This window comes from Mustela nigripes, chromosome 1 (genome assembly GCF_022355385.1).
Source record: "Mustela nigripes isolate SB6536 chromosome 1, MUSNIG.SB6536, whole genome shotgun sequence".
NCBI lineage: Eukaryota > Metazoa > Chordata > Mammalia > Carnivora > Mustelidae > Mustela > Mustela nigripes.
In genome coordinates, this window is record NC_081557.1 from 161844842 (window position 1) to 161865684 (window position 20843).

At 40.1% G+C, this 20843-nt stretch overlaps 1 protein-coding gene and 1 long non-coding RNA gene across 5 annotated transcripts in view; one reads left to right on the forward strand and one right to left on the reverse strand.

Annotated features, from left to right (window-relative positions):
* Window positions 1–11239: 11239 nt before the first annotated feature.
* LOC132001535 (uncharacterized) lies at window positions 11240–14351 on the reverse strand. The gene is made up of 3 exons (XR_009399635.1): window positions 14118–14351; window positions 13124–13237; window positions 11240–11380 (listed from the first exon to the last, which is right to left on the reverse strand). It is a non-coding gene; the product is annotated as an uncharacterized LOC132001535 (long non-coding RNA).
* Window positions 14352–14375: 24 nt separating this feature from the next.
* RAP1GDS1 (Rap1 GTPase-GDP dissociation stimulator 1) overlaps window positions 14376–20843 on the forward strand; it is a 160255-nt gene continuing 153787 nt past the window's right edge. For all 4 annotated transcript variants that reach the window (XM_059376242.1, XM_059376243.1, XM_059376252.1 and 1 more), the window contains exon 1: window positions 14376–14580. In XM_059376242.1, coding sequence (XP_059232225.1) covers window positions 14577–14580 — 4 coding nt within the window. In that variant the 5' untranslated portion in view covers window positions 14376–14576. The remainder of the gene's footprint in view (window positions 14581–20843) is intronic.

Here is a 20843-nt window from a genome sequence, read left to right on the forward strand (position 1 = left end):
AGACTTTTTGGCATGAAGACTCTACTATACCAACTGTTGCCAGAAGGACTAATAGCTCCAAAGTTAGTTTTACTGTATTACTTAGGACCATATTGCTAGAACCAAGTGCCCATCCTCTTCATCCTACCCAAAGGACATGGTTTCCAAAGTGGGGTGTTCAAAAAAACCATGGGGAGCAAGAATAAAATAGTAAATTTGGCACATATTTATTTTGTGTCTAAAAAATATGAAGGTATTTATACTTTTCTAATCCTTAATGCACTACCTACCTCAATGTTTCACAAGTCAAATATGATAGCAGGTACAATAGGTCCTGCAGGGGCTGTCATGGAGGTTCTCAGAAGCTGATTGTTTTTCTGTGTTTTATTTACCAGAATTTATGTGCTACACAGAGTGTTGTCAGTGTGGTTTGTTTTTATAAGCTCAGATCTTTAAAATAATAATGGAGATTCTGTATACTTTATCTAAGACAAGGTCTGACCATGAAAATCTCTTGACCACATGGTAGCCAGTTCACTGGTTATCCCATAGAAAGGACTGTCCATCTAAAAGCTGGGTAACACTTATCTTTAAAAAAACTTGACAAGTGTGTACAATTTGCTGATCTTTTCTATGAATACATGTGACTGTCAGATACTTTTAAGAACAAAATAATACTCTTAATCAATTTCTTCAAGGTAAAGGTGACATTTTCAATAATGAAGGGGAAAGTAATTGCCCTTCAAAATACATTTGTGCTACATAGAGAGCATTTTGAAAATAGGTACTTGGAAATGTTTCATTGTTATGTAATTTTGTTGCTGAAAACAATTTAATGTAAAACTTTTAATATCTGCACACTTAAAAATATGGAAATAGAGTTTTTAAAATGGTTTTTAAAAATCTTCCAAATGAGTAGTTTCGATGGTCTTTGAAAACTGTAATAAGTTCTGATCAGTTTCCAAGAACAACTGACTGATAATTGGGGATGATACATGTTTGCTAGCTGAATTTCAACAAAATCCTTTGCATAATTGGTGATGCGAATGAAAAATAAGTATCGTGATTTAGCAAACACAACTAATGGTACACTTCTTCCATCTGGCTGTACCTATTTTTGTGAGATAGCTCTTTCAGCTAAAATAGCCATTAAAACCAACAGGGAATAAACTGAACTTAGAACCAGACCTCTGAGCCACTATATCACAAGGTATTAAACCAAGCGTTTTCAAATTGATGTTGCATTGTCAACCAAATTGTTCTCACCAGAAAGGGCAAAGAGATTGCTGAACCACTGATAAACAGAATGAAATAGTATGAAAACTATTATTTAGCTAATCTTCTTTTATCCCATCATTCTTAATTTCTATATTGTTTGTTCTATAAAATACATATTATAGTAGACATTATTAAATACATATAATTAATAATTATGTGATAATAATGTATGAGGAATGTTTAACATTTTTTAGCCAGGAGTGCAAAAATCAAAAAGAAATCTGGAGATGAACCAATCCCATGATGCCTCAGATTCCTGTTTACCTCACTCATCTTTGGAAGTACAAGTGCCTTTATTACCCATTTCAACCTGCTGTTCCATTCCCATACTGCTCTGTAGTCTTCAAATCTGACTGAATCCCAGTACCATCTCAATCTTTCCACTCTGCCCTTTAAAAGCCTGAGTCTGAGTCAACAAAGTTTACAGTAGCTAATCTCCATGGATGTCTCCCAGTGGATCACATCTCCTGGCATCAATAATATTGTGAGTTTCCTCCCTGGAATCTGGACTGGCCCTGTGACTCACTTTAATCAGTAGAATACGGCAGAAGTGATGCTATGCCAGTTCTGCATCTAAGCCTCAAGAAGGTCAGGCAGCTTCCAGTTTTGTGCTTTTGGGAGCTCTGAGCTCCCATGTTAGAAGTCCAGCAACACTGCTGGGAAGTTCATGTGGAGAGGGAGAGACCCTGAGACTACAGAGAACAGGGGGAATCTGGTTGTCCCTAGCTTTCCAGTCACCACCAGTAAGGTACCAGTTATATGAATGAAGCAACTTGGATTTTCCAGCCAAATCAAATCCCCAGTGACTTAAACCCCACCTGTCAACTTAAGAATTGGAAGAACCACCCAGTTGGGTCCAGTCAACCTATAATATCTCAAGATAATAAAATTATTACTGTAAACCACTGAGTTGTGGCATGGTTTTTCAAGAAGCATTGATAATAAAACCCTCTGTTACATTCTTAATCTTCTAGAAACTTTACCTTCCATCTTTCGACGGAACACTGACTTTCCATTTGAGGACATTTTACCCTACAGCCCTCTCAAGTGATAGCTGCTTTTCCTCTCACATCCCACCTAGGACAGGGCCAATAAACTGAGTAGGTATTCTCCTTGCTCCCCACTGTCCTCCTGCAGAGACCTCTGCTCTCTTGAAGCTTATGCCATCTGGCTATACCCTTTCTAAATCATGCTGCTGCCATCTGCTGATCTCTTGGCCATTCCTTTTACTCAAAGATAACCTAGCCCCTGGCTCACACTCCATTCCTCCTTTTGTCATTGTGTTCTGTAATTTGAACATCCATGTGAATGACTCAGTCTATAACCTTCCTCTCAGTTCCTTGACTTCTTAAGTATTCCTCTCCTCCTCTCCAGCCACCTGCAACCATGGTAATACCTTAGAACTTATAAACTGAACCACCTCTGAAATATAAATTTCAAATATCTCATCCTTTTACCTCATATGTGCTACTAACTGCACGGAAACAGTTCTTTGGCCACATCAGAATCTCCAATAAGCAATGAAATGTTGAAGGAAATAGCACAATCAGACTAACCTATATTTTTTCATTAATAATGACACACCTCAAATGGATATTCAACTCCGCCCACAATGCTAATTTCTGCATTAGATTCGCATTCATAATTTGGACACTACTTTATGCCATCTTTTCTCCCCTCAAATAGATCTCCTCTGCATCCCCTCCATTAATGTTGTCCCTTCATGCTTCCAAATAAACTAGAAGTTATTCAATGGAGACTCCCCATGCTTGTCCCTTCATGCTTCCAAATAAACTATAAGTTATTCAATGGAGACTCCCCATCTTCCTGACAGCAAACCTACAAACCCCCCTGTATCTGTAGCTTCACTTCTGTTACAGAGATTTACTTCAGGTGACTGTCTCTCAGCCCTCTCAGCCCACTGTGAGCTCTGGGTCCCATCCCTTCTTGCCTTTCAAAGCTTTTGCACCTCCAACTCTTCTGTCTTAATTGCATCACTGAGACAGCACCCACTTCAGTGTAAAAACAACACAAAAAAATTTTAAATCCCATATCCCCCTTTTTATTGCCATTTCTCTGCTTGTCTCCACAGTAGTACTTCTTTTAAAAATGCACACAAGCAATTACCTACTAGCCCTTCTTCAAACCCTCAGTCTGGCTTCACTTTCCAGTATTCAAAAAAATTATTCTTACAGAATCACCTGCAGTCTTCTCATTGTCAAATCCAATGGATATGATTCTCTTGCCTTCTTATTTCTGTTTTCCTCGTTTGAATACAAGGCACCACCATCGATCCAGTCATTTAAACCAGAAGGCTCAGCTGCAATTAACCATAATTTCTTATACTTAATTCTTCCTTGACTTTCTTGCTTGAATCTAAGCCATCAACAAGCCCAGCCTTTCTACCTCTACACCTTTCACTTTTCTCCTTCTTCACTACAGCCAGCCTGGCACAAGCCACATCACCTCTCTCAGATCTCTCCCCATCAGCTCTTCATTTCTCTCAGCAGCCAAGGTGTTCTTTCCAAATTGCAAACTGTATTTCAAATGAAGTTTAAACTCTGTATCATGACCTATGAGACCCATCTGATGGGATTTCTAAAGGTGGTCTTTGTCCTTCCCCTCCACTCCACACATTTCATAGAAAGGAGAGAACCTTCTCTCTGAAGGAAGAAAATCAAGGAAATATTCCTGTTTTCTCTCAGAGACTGCCCCCTCTGCTCTCATCCATGGTAAGTCTTCCTTCCCCTGAGAGACAGAGGGAATTATCTCACTGGTGAGTTGGGGAGAGGGAACTGAGAATGTGTGGTCGGAGATTTCTAGGGTTCTTTCCTTCAGAATGGCTTAATTCTCCTCTGTCCTTTAGTAAATAGCCTCTCCGTGGAGGGAAAACTTGCAGTTCAGCTCTGTTTGGGACAACAGGTTTGCTGGTTTGTTCAGGGCAATGGCAGGGGGAGGAGTACTAGGAAGCCCATTTGGCTCTACTCACCCATCAGCAGAATCTGTAACAGAGCTGCTAGTTTGACCTCCATCTAATCTGACTCCTAAATCCTAGACCTCACTTATTTTTAAATTCTGGGATGACACAATGGGCTTTTATTTATTGGTGCCGATTAAAACCTCAAATTCTGCATTATTTGACTTTTCACTGCCTCTGCAACTTCATTTTTTTGTCACTCTGCCCTACTTATTATGCTTCAATTATTTTGGTCTTTTTTCTCTTCCTAAAACACAGACACAATGTTCCTCTTCGGGATCTTTGCACTTGCAGCTCCCCCTGCCTGCTCTGTTTTTTGCATGATTTGCTTCCAATCTTCAGGTCTCAGATTATCTTGTTTGGAGAGTGGCCTCCGCACACAGTGTTACATAAAGTGACTTCCTCGCTGCCATTTTTGTCTGCTACAGCTCTTTATCTCCTTCTCTCACGGTACTTACCACATGTTTATGTTTTGCTTGTTTATTCAGTTGCTTGTTTGTCCTCCTTACTCAGATGTGCTCAACAAGGAAACAAGTCTTCACTGTTGTTTTTTTTTTTTTTAAGATCTTATTTATTTATTAGAGCGCACACATGAGCGAGAGAGAAAGAGAGAAATTATTAGACAGCGCGTGCAAACGTGTGTGAGAGAGAGAGAGCGAGCGAGAGAGCACACCAAGGTGGAAGGACAGAGGGAGAGGGAGAAGCAGGCTCTGCACTGAGCAAGGAGGCCAATGCAGGACTCGATCCCAGGACTGTGGGATCATGACCTGAGCTGAAGGCAGACCTTTAACCTACTGAGCCACCTAGGCGCCAAACAAGTCTTCATTGTTAACTCCCATATCCCCAAGTCTTAGCTCACAGTAGGCTAGTAATAAGTATTTGTTGAATAACAAGTGACTGCATTGAAATAGCAACCTAGAATAAATATCTGGCTTGCTGATCTGATAATTACAAAGTGTTATTTCCAATAAGTTTCCATGTGATTTTTTTCATATTCCTGTAATTGTTTTGCTCCCAGAAAACTGGGAATTGGTTTGTTTATCATAAAAATCGGATTTTGAAAGTGCAAATGCCTTAGAGAGATGGTTATGTCAAGAACACAAGAATCAATCAATGATGTTTATCAAGAACTTATACATACTGAACTCTTAACTAGGTTCTAGCAAGGAATAAAAAAAAACATATAAAGGGGATCTGGATAGTGGAATGGGAAAGACAAAAATCATGAACTGATTAAAGCATACGTACATAATTAAAAGTTAGAAAAGTCTGTTTTCCAGCATGATTAGAGAACTAGTTAATAATAAGCTATCGAGTATACTCATATATACATATCACATATGTATCATCTATAATATAGGTTTTTACTAATTTTTATACATTTGCTGTAAGTTTAATATTAACTACTCAGGTAATATTAATATAAGTTTAATATTAACTACTCAGGTAGGTAGAATAAGCACGCCCCCCAACCAAGATGTCTGTATCTAAATCCCTAGCACCTGTAAATATGTTATTTTACATGGCAAAAGGGATTTTGCAGATGTGATTAAGTTAAGGATCACGAGATAGGAAGATTATCCTGGATTATCCTAGAGGGCCCGAGATAACATGAGGGTCCTTATAAGGGAAAGAAAGAGGCAGGAGGGTAGGAGAAGATGTGATTGCTGGCTGGAAAGGAGCACAAGGCAAGCACTGTGGACAGCCTCTAGAAGATCGAAAAGGCAAGGAAACATCTTCTTCTGGAGCCTCCAGAAAGGAATGCAGCCCTGTGGACACCTTGATTTTAGCCTAGTGAGCTCTGTTTTGGGATTCTGACCTCCAGAACTATAACATAATAAACCTGAGTTGTTTGAAGTCAATAATTTTGTGGTAATTTGTTACAGCAACCATAGGAAACAAATACGAGTATATAAGGAAACTTTATAAAGTCTTTAAGACTTCAGAATCTTGCAGCCCCTGAGGATCATAGTTATAAGAATCAATTATTAGTGAACTGGAGGTAAATAGACATGCTGGTTAGTGAAGCTTTTCTTCTCTAACGTCTGCATGAGCCAGTTTTTGCATCCCAAGAAGCTTTATAACACTAACAAGTACTTAATCAGGGTTGGGTGAGATTAAATTAGAATATGTCTCCTTAAGGAAGTCTTTAGAGGAATTTTAAAGTGGATAAAAGAGGACCCCTGAAAAGGAAATGATGGAGACTATAAGAGAATCTGGAAAAATCCCGAGAGTAGAGAAAATGGGCAATCACTGGTGATTTGAGCTACATATAAGTATATGAAGAAAGAAGGATAATCTAATCAAAGTCCTCTTTTTGGGGGAGCAGCTGGGTGGCTTAGTGGGTTAAGCCACTGCCTTTAGCTCAGGTCATGATCTCAGGGTCCTGGGATGGAGCCCTTTTTTACCTCTCTGCTTAGCAGGGAGCCTGCTTCCCCCCCAACCCCCCGCCCCTCCTGCCTGCCTCTCTGCCTACTTGTGATCTCTTTCTCTGTCAAATAAATAAATAAAATATTTAAAAAAAAGACAAAGTCCTCTGATCCCAGGGTCCTGGGATTGCATCGGGCTCTCTGCTAGGCAGGGAGCCTGCCTCTCCTCTCTCTGTGCCTGCCTCTCTGCCTACTTGTGATTTCTGTCAAATAAATAAATAAATAATCTTAAAAAAAAAAGACAAAGTTCTCTTTTTGAATTACTTTATTTAAAAGGCTACTCTCAAAATGCTTTCATATGTTTCACAAAAGGAAAGTATGATTATAAGCCTTTGGCATAGATTACTTCAGATTAGCTTCAGTTAATTTTCTAAAACGGAAATTATTCCTAGATAAAAACTAAACCAGACAGGTAACTTTGCCAGTATAGAGAAGTAGGTAAAACAAAATATAGGTATTTCTTTCTCATGCAGTGTCACAGTGGAAGTGAGATTAGGGTTTAGGAAACTGGTTGAGATGAGGCAGTGTAATGAAATGGAAGACCATTTGAAATCAAACAGACCTGGTTCAAATTCCAGGTCTACCTTTTCTTGGTAATATGACATTAGGCAAATTAATCAAAATTTCTCCATTTCCTTATTTTTAAAATACCTAACTCATAGGGTTAGTATTAGAGGTTAGTATTACATGAGTGTTTTGGGGTTTTTTTTTTTTTTTTTGAGATTTTATTTATTTGAGAGAGAGAAAGAAAGAGAGAGAGCGCACAAGTAGGGGAAACAACTGAGAGAGAGGAAGAAGCAGGCCCCCTGCTAAGCAGGGAGCCCCATGTGGGGCTTGATCCCAGAACCTCTGGGATCATGACCTGAGCCAAAGGCAGACGCTTAATTAACTGAGCTCACCCAGGTGCCCCTACCTGAAGTTTCTGACACATAAATAATCCCAAGGTCATCAGAATTAATGTTAATTATTTTCACTTTTGCCTTAGGCCAGTACAGGGTCAGAGGAATGAAATGTTTTAAGACTTGGAGAATTTCTCAAGCAAGTGGGTGACCACGAGTGTATGTGGGTAGGTGGGGTAGAGAGTGAGATAATTTTAGGCAATGGAGATAAACGCCTCTTTCAGAACCAAGCACCATGGGGAAAAAAAAAAAGTCCTTAAAATTTGAAAGGCAGTTCATGGTTTCTCCCCTTGACAAATATAATTCACAGTTCTTCCAAAGAATTGAGAGTGAGAGACAAAGGGAACTCCCTGAAAAGACAAAATTAACTAGCACAGCCAGAGGTTGTTAGAGGTTCTTGTCTTGGACTTTCCCTCTATGGCATTATATTCAACAATCAGTTCTCTAGGTGCTCTGAAGCCACCCATTTGTTTTACTTTGGTACAACTTTCCCATTATTGTGAAATGTGGAATATACAATGAGATGAGTAGACTGGGTAAGGAGCCCGTAAACTGAGACCTCATCCTTTTCTAAGCCTGTATCTCGTTAATGAACTCTCACAGACTGAGTTAAATTCAAAGTTTAGAGAAGGAAAGGAAGCAAAATTTACCCATAATTATCCAATAGTCTAAAAACACAGAGTTATAATAAATCCTTGTATATTATGGTTTGGAATCCTAGATGCAAAGCAAGCTTCTAACCCCTCCTTTTAAATGCAATAGAATGGCAAAGCCAATTGAAATTAAAATCGGCTAATTATCATTTCAAGAATAAATGAGCCTATATCCTAATCAAAAGTAGCTGTGTTAAATATTCACAAATGAAATATTAGAGTAATGCAGATTCTGTCTTTCATATTTGTAAATTTCAGAGACACGGGAACAAAAATATATTTTATAGACAATAAAGAAAAAGACAATCTTCAGATAAAGATATTTTATAAGTATTATTTTTTAATATGACAAAGTCACACAAAATATAAAGTATTTTCCCTCAACACATTTATCTATGTATCATTACAGTGAGAACTAGAATCAGAGAGATTTAGATTTTACTTCTGCTTCCTTTATTTACTAGTTAAGATCCTAAGTAATTACCTCTGAACATGTTTCATCTGTAGAGCTGAGATAATAATACCTCATTCAGAGTGCTGTTATATTATTTAAAATAAGCAACTACACAATACCTAATTAGTCACCAAGCCAATACCACTTCCTTAGGATTTCTCAAGACTATCCATTACTGGGATGCCTGGGCGGCTCAGTCATTTAAGCATCTGCTTTCCTCTCAGGTCATGATCCCAGGGTTCTGGGGTCAAGCCCTGCTTCAGGTTCTCTGCTCTGTGGGCAGCCTGCTTCTCCCTCTCCCTCTGCCCGCCGCTCTGCCTACTTGTAATCCCTCTCTCCGTCAAATAAATAAGTAAAGTCTTTAAAAAAAAAAAAAAAGACTGTCCATTATTTTGTCCCCACTGCTTCTATTTTAGTTCAGCTCACACCTAGAATATTACAATAGTTTCCCAGTCTCCAGTCTTGACCTCATTCTTAGCCACTTCCCACTTTGCAACTATTACAATATAAATTTAACTATGATATTTTTGAACTTCAAACTTTCAAACCCTTCAATAACTCCCTGCTACTATCAGGATAACATCCAATACCTCATCTCAGCCATCAAGGCCTTATAAGATTTGATCCCTCTTGTTTACTTTTATTTCATGACCTTTTCCCTTTCCCCAAATCTGTCCACACCTCACCCTAGGCATTAAGTGCTTGCACATTCCTCAAGACAAAACTGTCTTATTTACACTTGTGGTACCTAATTCCTAGGGAGCATGGCACATGCTGTCAACAAATATTGCTTTCTTTAACCTATTACTTCTTTTCCTACCCTTATACTGTTTTCATCATGTTATTACATTTCTCAGAAAGTTTCGATGACTCCCTGTTTCTTACCTTATCAAGTTTAAATTCCTTTGCTTGGCTTTTTTTACCCTCATGATCTGTCCCTCATACTAAATCTCTAGTCTTATTTCTAACTGTGCCCCAATATGCACCCTTTTTTATGGTCTTACAAATATGATATATCTATGCCTTAGCATATGCTGTTTCGCTCTCTTGGAATAGATGTCTTTCTTCCAACCTCTCTCCACAAAAATTCTATCCATCCATAGCCTCTCCTTATAAAGCCATCTTTGACTAATTTTTTTTTCTTAATACGTCAGCACTCATAGACTTAGGAGATTTTCTAATAGGAAAGACTTTAAAAATGGACTGTTCCCTATTTCTGTTTCACACGATACACATCTATAGTTATCTCTTATAGCACTTAGCATAGTGCTGAGCTCAGAACAGATGATGTTGTAGTGCTTTGTTCCATCTAAAAAATGCATACAATCTAGGGTTATAGTTGTTTGCAATATATAGATATTAGTCAGTTTAAGGTGGCAGACTATGAAAAAAGAAAATTTTAATTTCATAATATTTAGAAAATGGTTAACATATTAAGTGGGGGACAGATAGGGTTACAACGGGCCAGGGGTTAAGACATTTCTGTTATTTAAACCTAGACTAGCCTAAGCTCACAGAGGTATTTTGAAACTAGAGTTTAGGTAAAAGACTATTCACTGCCCACTCATTTCTTTATCACTGCAAAGTTCAGTTAACTACTCCAGTGAGATTCCCTTAAATGATATTCAGAACGTTGTGGTGAAGGAGAGGCAATCAGTTCCCTATTATTCTTTTAAAGAACATTCTATCTCTTATGTTCCAACTTCCTCTTGCTCTGCCACTCCTAGTATAGTTCCTTTAAAGAATTTAAATCATTTTTTAACCTCTTTATGAAGTTTAAATTCTTAGCCAGTTATGTGCATCAATGAGGTAAGTTATATTTTTTTTTTAAAGATTTTATTTATTTATTTGACAGAAATCACAAGTAGATGGAGAGGCAGGCAGAGAGAGAGAGAGAGAGGGAAGCAGGCTCCCTGCTGAGCAGAGAGCCCGATGTGGGACTCGATCCCAGGACCCTGAGATCATGACCTGAGCCGAAGGCAGCAGCTTAACCCACTGAGCCACCCAGGCGCCCCGGTAAGTTATATTATAAACCTTGCCAAAATAGAATGATTGTGAGCTTTTCTAATAAACATTTTCTTTGATCTTTCTTCCCCTACGTCCAACAGCTATCTGCCGAACTGTGAGCCAAGTTTCAAAAAAACCTTCATTTACAAATACATCTGTGATACCTAATACATCTTTTAGATAGAATGTGAAAACCTCTGCATTGTGCCAGAATGTCCTCTCTTATTTTGCAGCAGGTCTAATGAAATCCTAACTATTGCTTAACCCTGAGCATGGACACTAGCAGATTTATTTCTGGAAAGCCGTGACATCTGGAGAATATTTTCTAGCTATTTATGTAATCAGTGATTAGAGGTATCCTCAAAGCAATTTTTCTAATATGTAAGCTTTTTGAGATCAGGGGCTGTAGTTTATTTTTTTTTATCACTAGTGCCTACTACAGTGCCTAATATAGTAGGCAGTCAATCTCTATTCACTGAGTGAATAAACTGGTACAAAGACCCGTCTCCACCCAGCAGAAGACTCACAGTTTAACAAAGAAATGACACAGATAGCAGCTGTCATCATCATCATCATTAAAAATATTTATTGTCGGAGCACCTGAGTGGCTCAGTGGGTTGGGCCTCTTCCTTCGGCTCGGGTCGTGATCTCGGGGTTCCAGGATCGCACCCCCCACTGCCTGCCTTTCTTCCTACTTGTGATCTCTGCCAAATAAATAAATAAAATCTTTAAAAAAATATATTTATTGTCTAATATTGCCTAAAAATATTTATTATCTAATTTTACTAGAGTTTATAAAAAGAATATTAACATCAATCTCTTAGGATAAAAACTCTGAAAGAATTCATACAACAAATTTTTATTGAGCACTTGCTGCGTACTAGCTCTGTACCAGCACTGGGGATACAATGGCAAATAAAGCAGACAAAAATCTCTGCCTTCGGGGAGCTTAAATTTAAATTGGAGTGAATACCAATAGCAAAATATGTATTATTTTAGTGATAAGTGCTAAGGAAAAAAATCAATATGGAATTCAGAATATGAAGTGGGAGTGTTGAAGGTTTAGATAAAATGGGTAGATAGGGAAGTCCTCATCCAACTAACTTTTGAATAAAAAGATGAAGGCAGAAAGTAAAGATATGAAATAAGGTCGTATTTCTAAAACACGAGAAGAAAGGTGAGGTGAGGAGAACTAGTGTTATGTGTAAAAGGGTAGATGTTACACTAGCCCACTTCCACATGTAGCATTGAGTATTGGGTCTCACTGCCATCGTATCAGTGCTTTGGGACTCACTGTATGCAGTATGCCTAGACAGCCCTATGGTTTTAATTAGTAGGAGTGCTGAGGAAATGGATTGTAGAATGAAGCAGAACAAATAAAGCACTTAAACTAGTGTCAGGTGGGAGGTCACAAAGCTGCTTCAGCAGCTTTTGCTAGTTTGAATTCATACATCCAAATGAAAGATAGAAAGTGCTCTTAGAAATTATTTTAATACAGAATTAGAAAAGAAAGTAACAGGAAAAATGAAGCAAGTAGATTTGCGAATCTGGAAGAGATTAATGACAAAGACAAAAAAGAAAACCAGCAATACAAAAGGACCAATGGTGAGCTGGAGAGGTCCAAAATGAATGTGGAACATGGTGGGGGTGTGTGTGTGCATGTGTGTATGTTATGGATTTGGTCATGTCCCCTGCAAACTCATATGTTTAAGACCTAACACCCAGTATCTCAGAATTTAACCTTATTTGAAAATAGGGTCATTGTCGATATAATTGAAGGTGAAGTCATACTAGAGTAGTTGGGCCCCTAATCTACTATGACTGGCATCCTTATTAAAAAAAGACACCACATTTGGACATGCCGTGTGTGAAGATTGTGGAGTTATGCCACTATAAGCCAACCACCTATCAGAAGCTAGGAGAGGCTTGGAAGAGATCCTTCCTTGGTGCCCTCAGAGGGAGGATGGCCCGGACAACACTTTAATTTCAGACTTCTGGCCTCTGGAACTGTGAGACAATTTCTATTGTTCTGAGCCTTTAGTGATACTTAGTTACCGGCAGCCCTAGGGAACTCATTTAGCAGGTGAGATTAGTTTAAGGCCAACAACAAAAACATCCATCTATCACGGAAAGGCAAAAAGTGCGTTATGAGTGATGTACCTGATTGTCTTAGGGATCAGAAAGACCTAATGGCTTGGACATCTGTAATTAAAATTGTATTTTCTTGTTTCACCAAACCTCTCTTTTTAATTATCACGTTTCCTTTTTGTTTTTATAAGACTCACAGGAAATCTGCTCTGCTTAAAGAATTACAAGGCACTTCTGACCTTTGTGCTTATAGTATCAAAAACGGTAACTGATGTGACCTTAAGAGAGGGTCACGGCTTAAGGGACGGAAAGCTCCTTTTATCAGCATTGAATTCAAAAAGTTGAAAGGGAAAAGCAACCTGGTTTCAGCTATGCAGCATCTCTCTTCCACAGGTTGTACTGCTGACGGCGGCCCTCTCCCCCGCAGGAGCGCGGCCGTTGCTGCCCGGGGAGAGCGACCTGACTCCTCACAACTGGCAGGGGTCAGAGCAAGGCAGGGTACTGAGAACAGGGGTTCCTGCAGCCTCCTCCCGCAGGGCAGAGGAACGAAAACCAGCCCCTTGCCTGCGCGCATGCTCAGTCAGGAGTGCGCCGTCCACAGAGCGCGCCCGAGCTCAGTTTTCCCCGCAGCTGGGGCGGGGGGGGGGGGCGCCGGGAACCGGCCGCGGTCGGGCGGACCGAGGAAACTCCGGCCGGCTGGCCGGCGGGCTGGCGGGCTGGGCGGGGCTGCCGCTTACTCAGCCCGACTTTCATTCTCCTGTCTCGGTAACCCCGTTCCCGCCACCATCGAAGGGAGTGGGGCGGAGCTGTGCACAGACCGGTAGGGTGGAGCCCGAGGGCACCCTAGTTAAATGGCCTTTCAGGCTTCTCCGGGGAATGGAAGGCCGCGCTTCTCTAAGAACACACTCCCTGAGGAAACCCTGGGGCGATCGCTTTTCTCGACTGCTCAGGCCTCTGTTTTTAAACTAGTCACAGCCAAGACAACCCCACTATCCCACTGCTGAGCCCGCTGAGGTTAATAGCCCGCCTAGCGACCACCCTCCTGCTCTCCGCCCAGCGGCCCCACAGACTGCTTGGAAAGCGGGCGTCCCCAGGAACCTATCTGCCAGAGGCACTGGCTTCGTCGTCTATACGTCCATTCCAGCTCCGTTTCAGGACGTCCGCCCTGCTTCCCCCACCCAAGCGTCTCCTCCGGGAAATTCCCGCCTGTACAGGAGGGCTGTCCCGTAATGAACACGGGCCCGTTTTCCGGGTGTGGGTTGGCGGGTCGGGGAGCAAGCCGGGGCAAGCCAGCCAGTAGCATTCGGGACTCAGTATAGCCGCGCTGTATCCTCTCTGGCCCATCCACCGCACCTCAGGCAGTCGCCATCAAGCCGCTCCGCGGCGGCTGCAGCTGGTCCGCAAACACGCCCACCCGCAGGCTCAGATTCACTGGCCTCGGGGGCGGGGGAGGGGGGACGGGGTAATGGCACTGAGCATGCTCTGTGGAGAGGGCGGGGCCCTCCCGGACCGCGAGTCTAGGCAGGCGCTCCTCAGGCCGGCTCGGCGTCCCCGCCGCCCGCCCGCTCGGAGCCGCGCCCGCCGCAGGCTGCGCCCGCCCCGCCCCGCCCCGCCCCCCGCCGCTCGTCCCCGCCGCGGCCGCGCCGCCTGCAGCAGCAGCAGCAGCAGCAGCTGCTCCTCCCCGGCGGCCGCCCCCCGCGGGTCCCTCCCTGGCTGCGGGAGAGACTGAGGTAGAGGGAGGACACAGCGCCGCGCCGCCCGCACCAGAGACCTTCGCCTCGCCCTGCTGGCTCCTCACCCTCTGGGAGAAACATGGGTAAGTCATCCTTCCTCCCCCGTCATCGCCTGACATTTTTCTCTTTCTCGGCGTGTTGCAGGGTGGGAAGCATTTCTCGCGCAAAGTTGCCGGATTTCTCCAATCCACGCGTGTAATACAGTGTCTCTTCGTCCGGGGAGAGTCGGCGCACGCGGAACGCACGCCGGTCCCCGGGCTGGGAGGGTCCCGAGCGCGGGGTGGGGTCGGGCCGTGGGGCGGACCGCCGCCCGGCTCTCGGGCACCTCGCCGCCGCGCCTCCCCTCCTCCATTCTTCCTGCCCGAGCCGGTGCCCCGGCACCGCGGAGCCTGCCTCGCGGGCTAGCATCCTCTGCCCCATCCCCGTTTCCCCGGAGGCCGCCCGCTTCCTTTCCCCGGCGTCTGCTGGTGTAGAGGCTCGGTCCCACCGCGAGAGAGACCACTTCGCGTAACTTCCCGGTCAGGGCGACCTTTCCCCATCTTGAGGACTGTTCATCCCGAGGCGGGGAAGTGAGAGCAAGTAGTTTGTCAGGGCGATTGTACAACCTGCACGGAGATTATTTTTGATGGGGGAGAACGGACAGCCTCATAGGTTGAGAGGATGACTTGTCAGAGGCCACGAGGAACGTGAGGAGGGAGGGATAGAACCGCTAGCTGTTGAATTGGTGTTGGGCGACTACAGTGTGCAATACTGCTGTGCTCGACCCGTTTTTTCGGTTCCTCCGCGTGTCTGCTGTAGGGGGAAACGCACCCTGGAACGTGTTACCGAACTTACGTGTTAGTTATTCTTTCCCAGCTTTCCCTGCCTTAATCTACATAATCTGATTTTACTTGCTTTGTATGCATGGTTAATCTCAAGAAATTGTTTTGGGTGAGATACTTAAAACCGAATATATATTCTAAGCCTCCATATAATTAATTTATCTTAAAATTTTTTTCATAACATATTGCTGAAGTTTTAAGTTCAGTAATTACAAAAACGTCTGATGAGTTCTGTGATTAAAAGACGATTTCTTTTCTTTTTTTTTTTAAATAGTAGCGATTTGGAATATTATCCTTCGACATGTTCCTAGTTTGCTTCCACTCCTGTTACAATTTCCTCTTTTTAAAATTTGCTTCTTTGGCATCTGTCAACTCGGACTTTTCCCACCCCTTCCGTGCAAGTTATTTTAAGCCTAAAATGACTGTGTGGTTCTTTCATCTGTCAATACAGTGCTCAACACGTCTAGAGTTCAGTCACGGCAACTTAGAATCTTCAAGGAAGTATCTAAATCTAGAAATGGTGTCGATGGAGCTTACTGGAAAAGCACATCCTCCAAGCTCTGTTTCAGACGTTTGGCCATATAATGGGAAGAGGCTAGTGTTGGAGGAGGAGGTGGTATGAATGAAAAATGAATCTATGGCCCTGAATTTTATTTTCAGTTAACCCCCCCCCCTTTTAATGTAAAATTGGGTGACCCATACGGACCTAGCTTTTCTCTAGGAGTAGAATTTTAAATAGTAGAATTTTAAATTTAATTCAGGTTATTGAACACATTGTGAATTTTCCCTGAACATACAAATTTTTTCTCCTTATTTACCTGCCACAAGTTTGGCCTGTAAAATACATTTACCCATATTTCAAGGTGAGCTAAAAAATCCATTTAAATAAAATTTTAACTTACATGTTGAGTCAGAATCTTTTCAGTAGAAAAAATTCAGTTATTTTGCAATACTTAAGAATGAAAATACTTAAAATTATTTATTTAAAAATAACTGATCTTCAAAATCTTGAATGTTATTGCTTGATTTCAAAGAATGTTCAGATAGAAACCCATCTCTCATATGAAGCTTCTCAGATACTCTGATTAAATCAGTCTCCTCATAACACTCTGTACCTTGTTGGAAGCTTTTTAGCACTTACATAATCTGCCTTATAATGGAGTTGTTTATGTGTGTGTGTTGTGCATTTAGTAATGAGTTCCCGAAGATGTGAATTATGTCTTAACTAATTTTTGTGTACCCCATAGTGCTTTCCACATGGTAGATATTCAATAAATCTTTGGTGAGTTCACTGCTGAACTTAAAACCTATCTATTATTTTCAATTATGAACCTGAAAGTATTGGCTCTGAACATTCAGGTTGGTAGATAATTATGGAGGTTTGGAGGAATTGGGAACAGAGAAGTATAATTATACATAATTATACTACAAGTCCTCTTCTTACTAAAAAAAAAAAAAAAAGAAAAGAAAAGAAAGAAAGTTGGGTTGTCTTAGAGGTATGGGTGGTTTTGGGGTAGCCTCTAGACAAACCATTTCCTTCTGCACTGCTGTCTTCCATGGTAAGGAGGTTTAGTGTTTGATTACTAGGTATATGCAATAACATAAAATTGAAACCTTGTGAAGCAGTTTCATATTTGGAGCCAAGGAAGTTATAACAATTGATACATACATAAGAGGTACCCTGACTGATGGTGGGAAAGAAATCACTTTTTAAAGTCTTTCTAAGAAATAAGTAAGGTGATTAAAAAAATATTCTCATGGCAGTGATTTCTCTCTGTAAGAAAGTGAAGAAAACTTTCTGTATTGTCTTATGGGCAATGGCTATAATACATATTTTATCATAAATTCACTGTGTACTTAATATTTATTGAATATCACCCATGTACAATGAATTGTAGGAGGACAGAGATAAGACATTCATACTTCAAGTTGCATATAACCTTAATAGGAACAATATGATACATACACAGATAGCTGTAATAGAAATAAAGTATAAGTGATATAAAAGACCTTTACATATATTATAGATTCAGGGCACGGAGAGGTTTTAGAAGAGGGATGTTATTTGAATGAAAGGTTGGTTAAGCTTTTGAAAGGTAGAAATGAATGGAGACTGTTAGGATGGGGTTAGCAGGAGAGGTATTGCACAAATGAAGACATAGAGATAGACACCACTCAAGGATGATTAAATAGCCATGTTTGGCTGGAGCAAAAGGTAAGGTAAGAGTGGGTGTCAGAGAAAAAGTATTTGTAGGTAAAGACCAGATAATGGAGGACCTTAAATGCTAAGTTGAGGTTTTTTGGACTTTGACTTGTCTGTTGAGGGACTATGAAACATTTTTATGCAGTTAAGTGTGGATCACATCTGTGGTTTAGAAAATTAATCTGTTAATTGATTGAAGGATGGGTTAGATGAAAAAATAGAGAACACTTCAGAAGGTGTTTGTTGTAGTTTGGATGGAAATATTTACCAACCAGAACTAGGCTATAGAAGTGGAAATAGAATGTTGCAAATGAAGAACAGGATTCACTAGCCAACCAATTGAATATAGAGTTGAGAAAGAAATACAGTATCGCCTGGGCAATAAAGAAAATGCAGAACTATTAATATATATTTAATCCATTTGAAGAGGAAACATGAACAGTCAATTTTGGACCTGAAGAGTTGGACATTTAGATTCTCTGCTCATTGATGACAAGGACTCTCATTAGGTTTTGAATACATTTTTAACATTAGTGTCTGGCACATAGTAGCCATGCAGTAAATATTTGTTGACTGGCTGAAACTAGGTAAGAAAATATTTAGGTAAAAACTAGGTAAAAAAAAAATTAAACAAATAGTTATTTTAACTTTTAAGAGAGGATTTGAATAGGAAGTTATCCATAAATATCCTGAGATGATATTTCAAGTTAGTTTGGAGGCTGAGAGGCAACAGAGAGAATAAAATTTGTCCAAGGTTAAGAATCTTGAGGAATGACCCATTGTTGGGGAAGAAGAATGGAATGAGACTGAATGACAGTGAAAGAGAAGTAGGTAGGAGTGAAAGACTAGAATTGGCCTGTGGCTAATTTCATTAAAGACTAAATGGTCAATAATGTCCATTGCTTTGGGACAGAGTGGTAAGGACTGAGAAAAGGACCTGTGTTGATAGGGTTTGATTAGGATATTACCCAGGATATTTTCTAAAAAGCAGCTTTAAAAGATATAGTGGATATGGAGGTCAGTTGTAGAGGCTGAGTAACAAGTAAGTGGAACTAGAAATTCACTATGTATTCATGCTTTATCCCTTGACCTATTTGAAGATATGTTAAGTAAGCATAGGTTTCTTTAAACATTTTTAAAACATTGCACTTTACATGGAATGACACATGCTATTTTCTTGCCTGAGAATAATTTGTAATTTCACCATAGTGCTTCACATTTCTTTGACATTCTGTTTTTTATGCCATTATGTCTTAGTATAGTATACTTTTTATGCTTGCAAAATCTGTTGTGCAGAGTGAGCTTAGAAATGGTTTTATAATTTTACATGGCATTTTACCTAAAATACACTCTTTACTGATGAATGGTTTTATTACTTTTTATTTACTATTAGATTTTGTGAATGTGGGATTTCTCTAGTTATATTTATGCCTCTTACTATACTCTTAATTCCTGGAGTTTTTTTTTCTCTATAAATATATATTAGCTTTATAGAGAAATTTTCCCCCCTCTTTTATTTTTAAGTTCAGGAATGGTTTCACAGATAAATTTAGAAAATAGTACTTTTACTTGTTTTTTTTTTGTGAATTAGAGTGATACATTTTTTTTGGTAAAGTGGTAATCAATCAAATTTATTATTTTGAAGAGCATAAATGACAGATTGCCTAGTTCAGCAATTTTCCTTATGTTGGCATTATATCTTTGTCCCATATACCTTTTTTTTTTTCAGATGGGAAAAGGGTTAAATTCACTATCTTTGGTAAAGTCATATTTTGAAGTCTCTAGTACTACTATATGGGAAGTTAGGATAGCGCGAATTCATTTTGAGAACTGTTGGGTTTTAACTTTCATGGTGGAAGTTTCTGGGTGCCTTTGGGGAAAATAGTGTGGCTTTCCTCTTCAGAGATTCCAGGTCACCTGAATTTGGGCAATTCTGGTGTTATTAGTGGCACGAGCAGTGGCCATAAGAATTACCCAAATTTTTAGGAGTGCCTTGGTGGCTCAGTGGGTTAAGCATCTGGCTTTGGCTCAGGTCATGATCTCGGAGTCTTGGGATTGAGCCCAGATTGAGCTCTATGCTCAGCAGGGAACCTGCTTCCCCCTCTTTCTCTGCCTGCTGCTGAGAAACTTTTGTTGCTGGAAGTTAAAAGTGAGAATTAGGATAGTGATAAATGGAAGTGTTAAATTGAGCTGTAGCTTACAAACTCCAAAGTCCTTCCAACCAACTTTTTGTACAGAAAATGAATTTTTTCCATATGAGCTCTGTATCTGTCCTCTGCTCTAAAGGCTATTTTTGCTTAATTTTGTCCATATTTATGACTTCAACTACTATATATATGCTATTAGTCCCTACATATACTATATGTGTTTATATATATTATTAAATATGTATGCGTGTATATACTATATATATAGTCAGTATAGGCATACATATACTATACTTATAGTATATGTAGGCATACTTTTAACAATATAGGTTACTACATATGTTATATATAATATATAGGCACTATATATAACGTTTGGGCTATACGTAGGCACTTTATATAATACATGTATGGACTATAATAAATGTAGGCACAGGGGCGCCTGGGTGGCTCAGAGGGTAATTAAGCCTCTGCCTTCAGTTCAGGTCATGATCCCGGGGTCCTGGGATCCAGCCCCACATCAGGCTCTCTGCTCATCAGGGAGCCTGCTTCCTCCTCTCTCTCTGTCTGCTTCTGTGCCTACTTGTGGATCTCTGTCAAATAAATTAATTAATTAAATATTTATAAAATAAATATGTAGGCACATATACATGTATGGGCTATCTTTTTATTTGGGTGATTATTAAATATTTCTACATGCATAGTTAATTCAGACTCATTCAGTTCAAAATGAAATTCATCATGCAATTTTTAATAATGATTAACTAGAAGTGTGATGGTTAATGTTTAACCAAAAGCCCTTCTCCAAAAAAGCCCTGATTTGTGGAGGTTGTTGATATCCTGTGAATGTATAGTTAGGAAAAGATGAGCTGCAGTAAACCATTATATAGTAGATCCATCATATAGATACAGATAATAGTGAAATGTAGTAAAATAATTAAGTAGTTATGAGTTTTGAGTATTAATACCTTTTTTTAACATAACTTATTTAGGCTTATTAGGTTAGTAATGGCTGTTTTAATAGTTGCTTCATAAAATTCCTAAAAATTTAATAATCATGTCTCATGGGCTGGTACAAGAGGGTTTTACTACACCAATGAATTAATAATTACTATTATCATTTAATAAGAATTATTGATGTCAATTATGTTAATGCTTTAATTTAATCTTTTCAA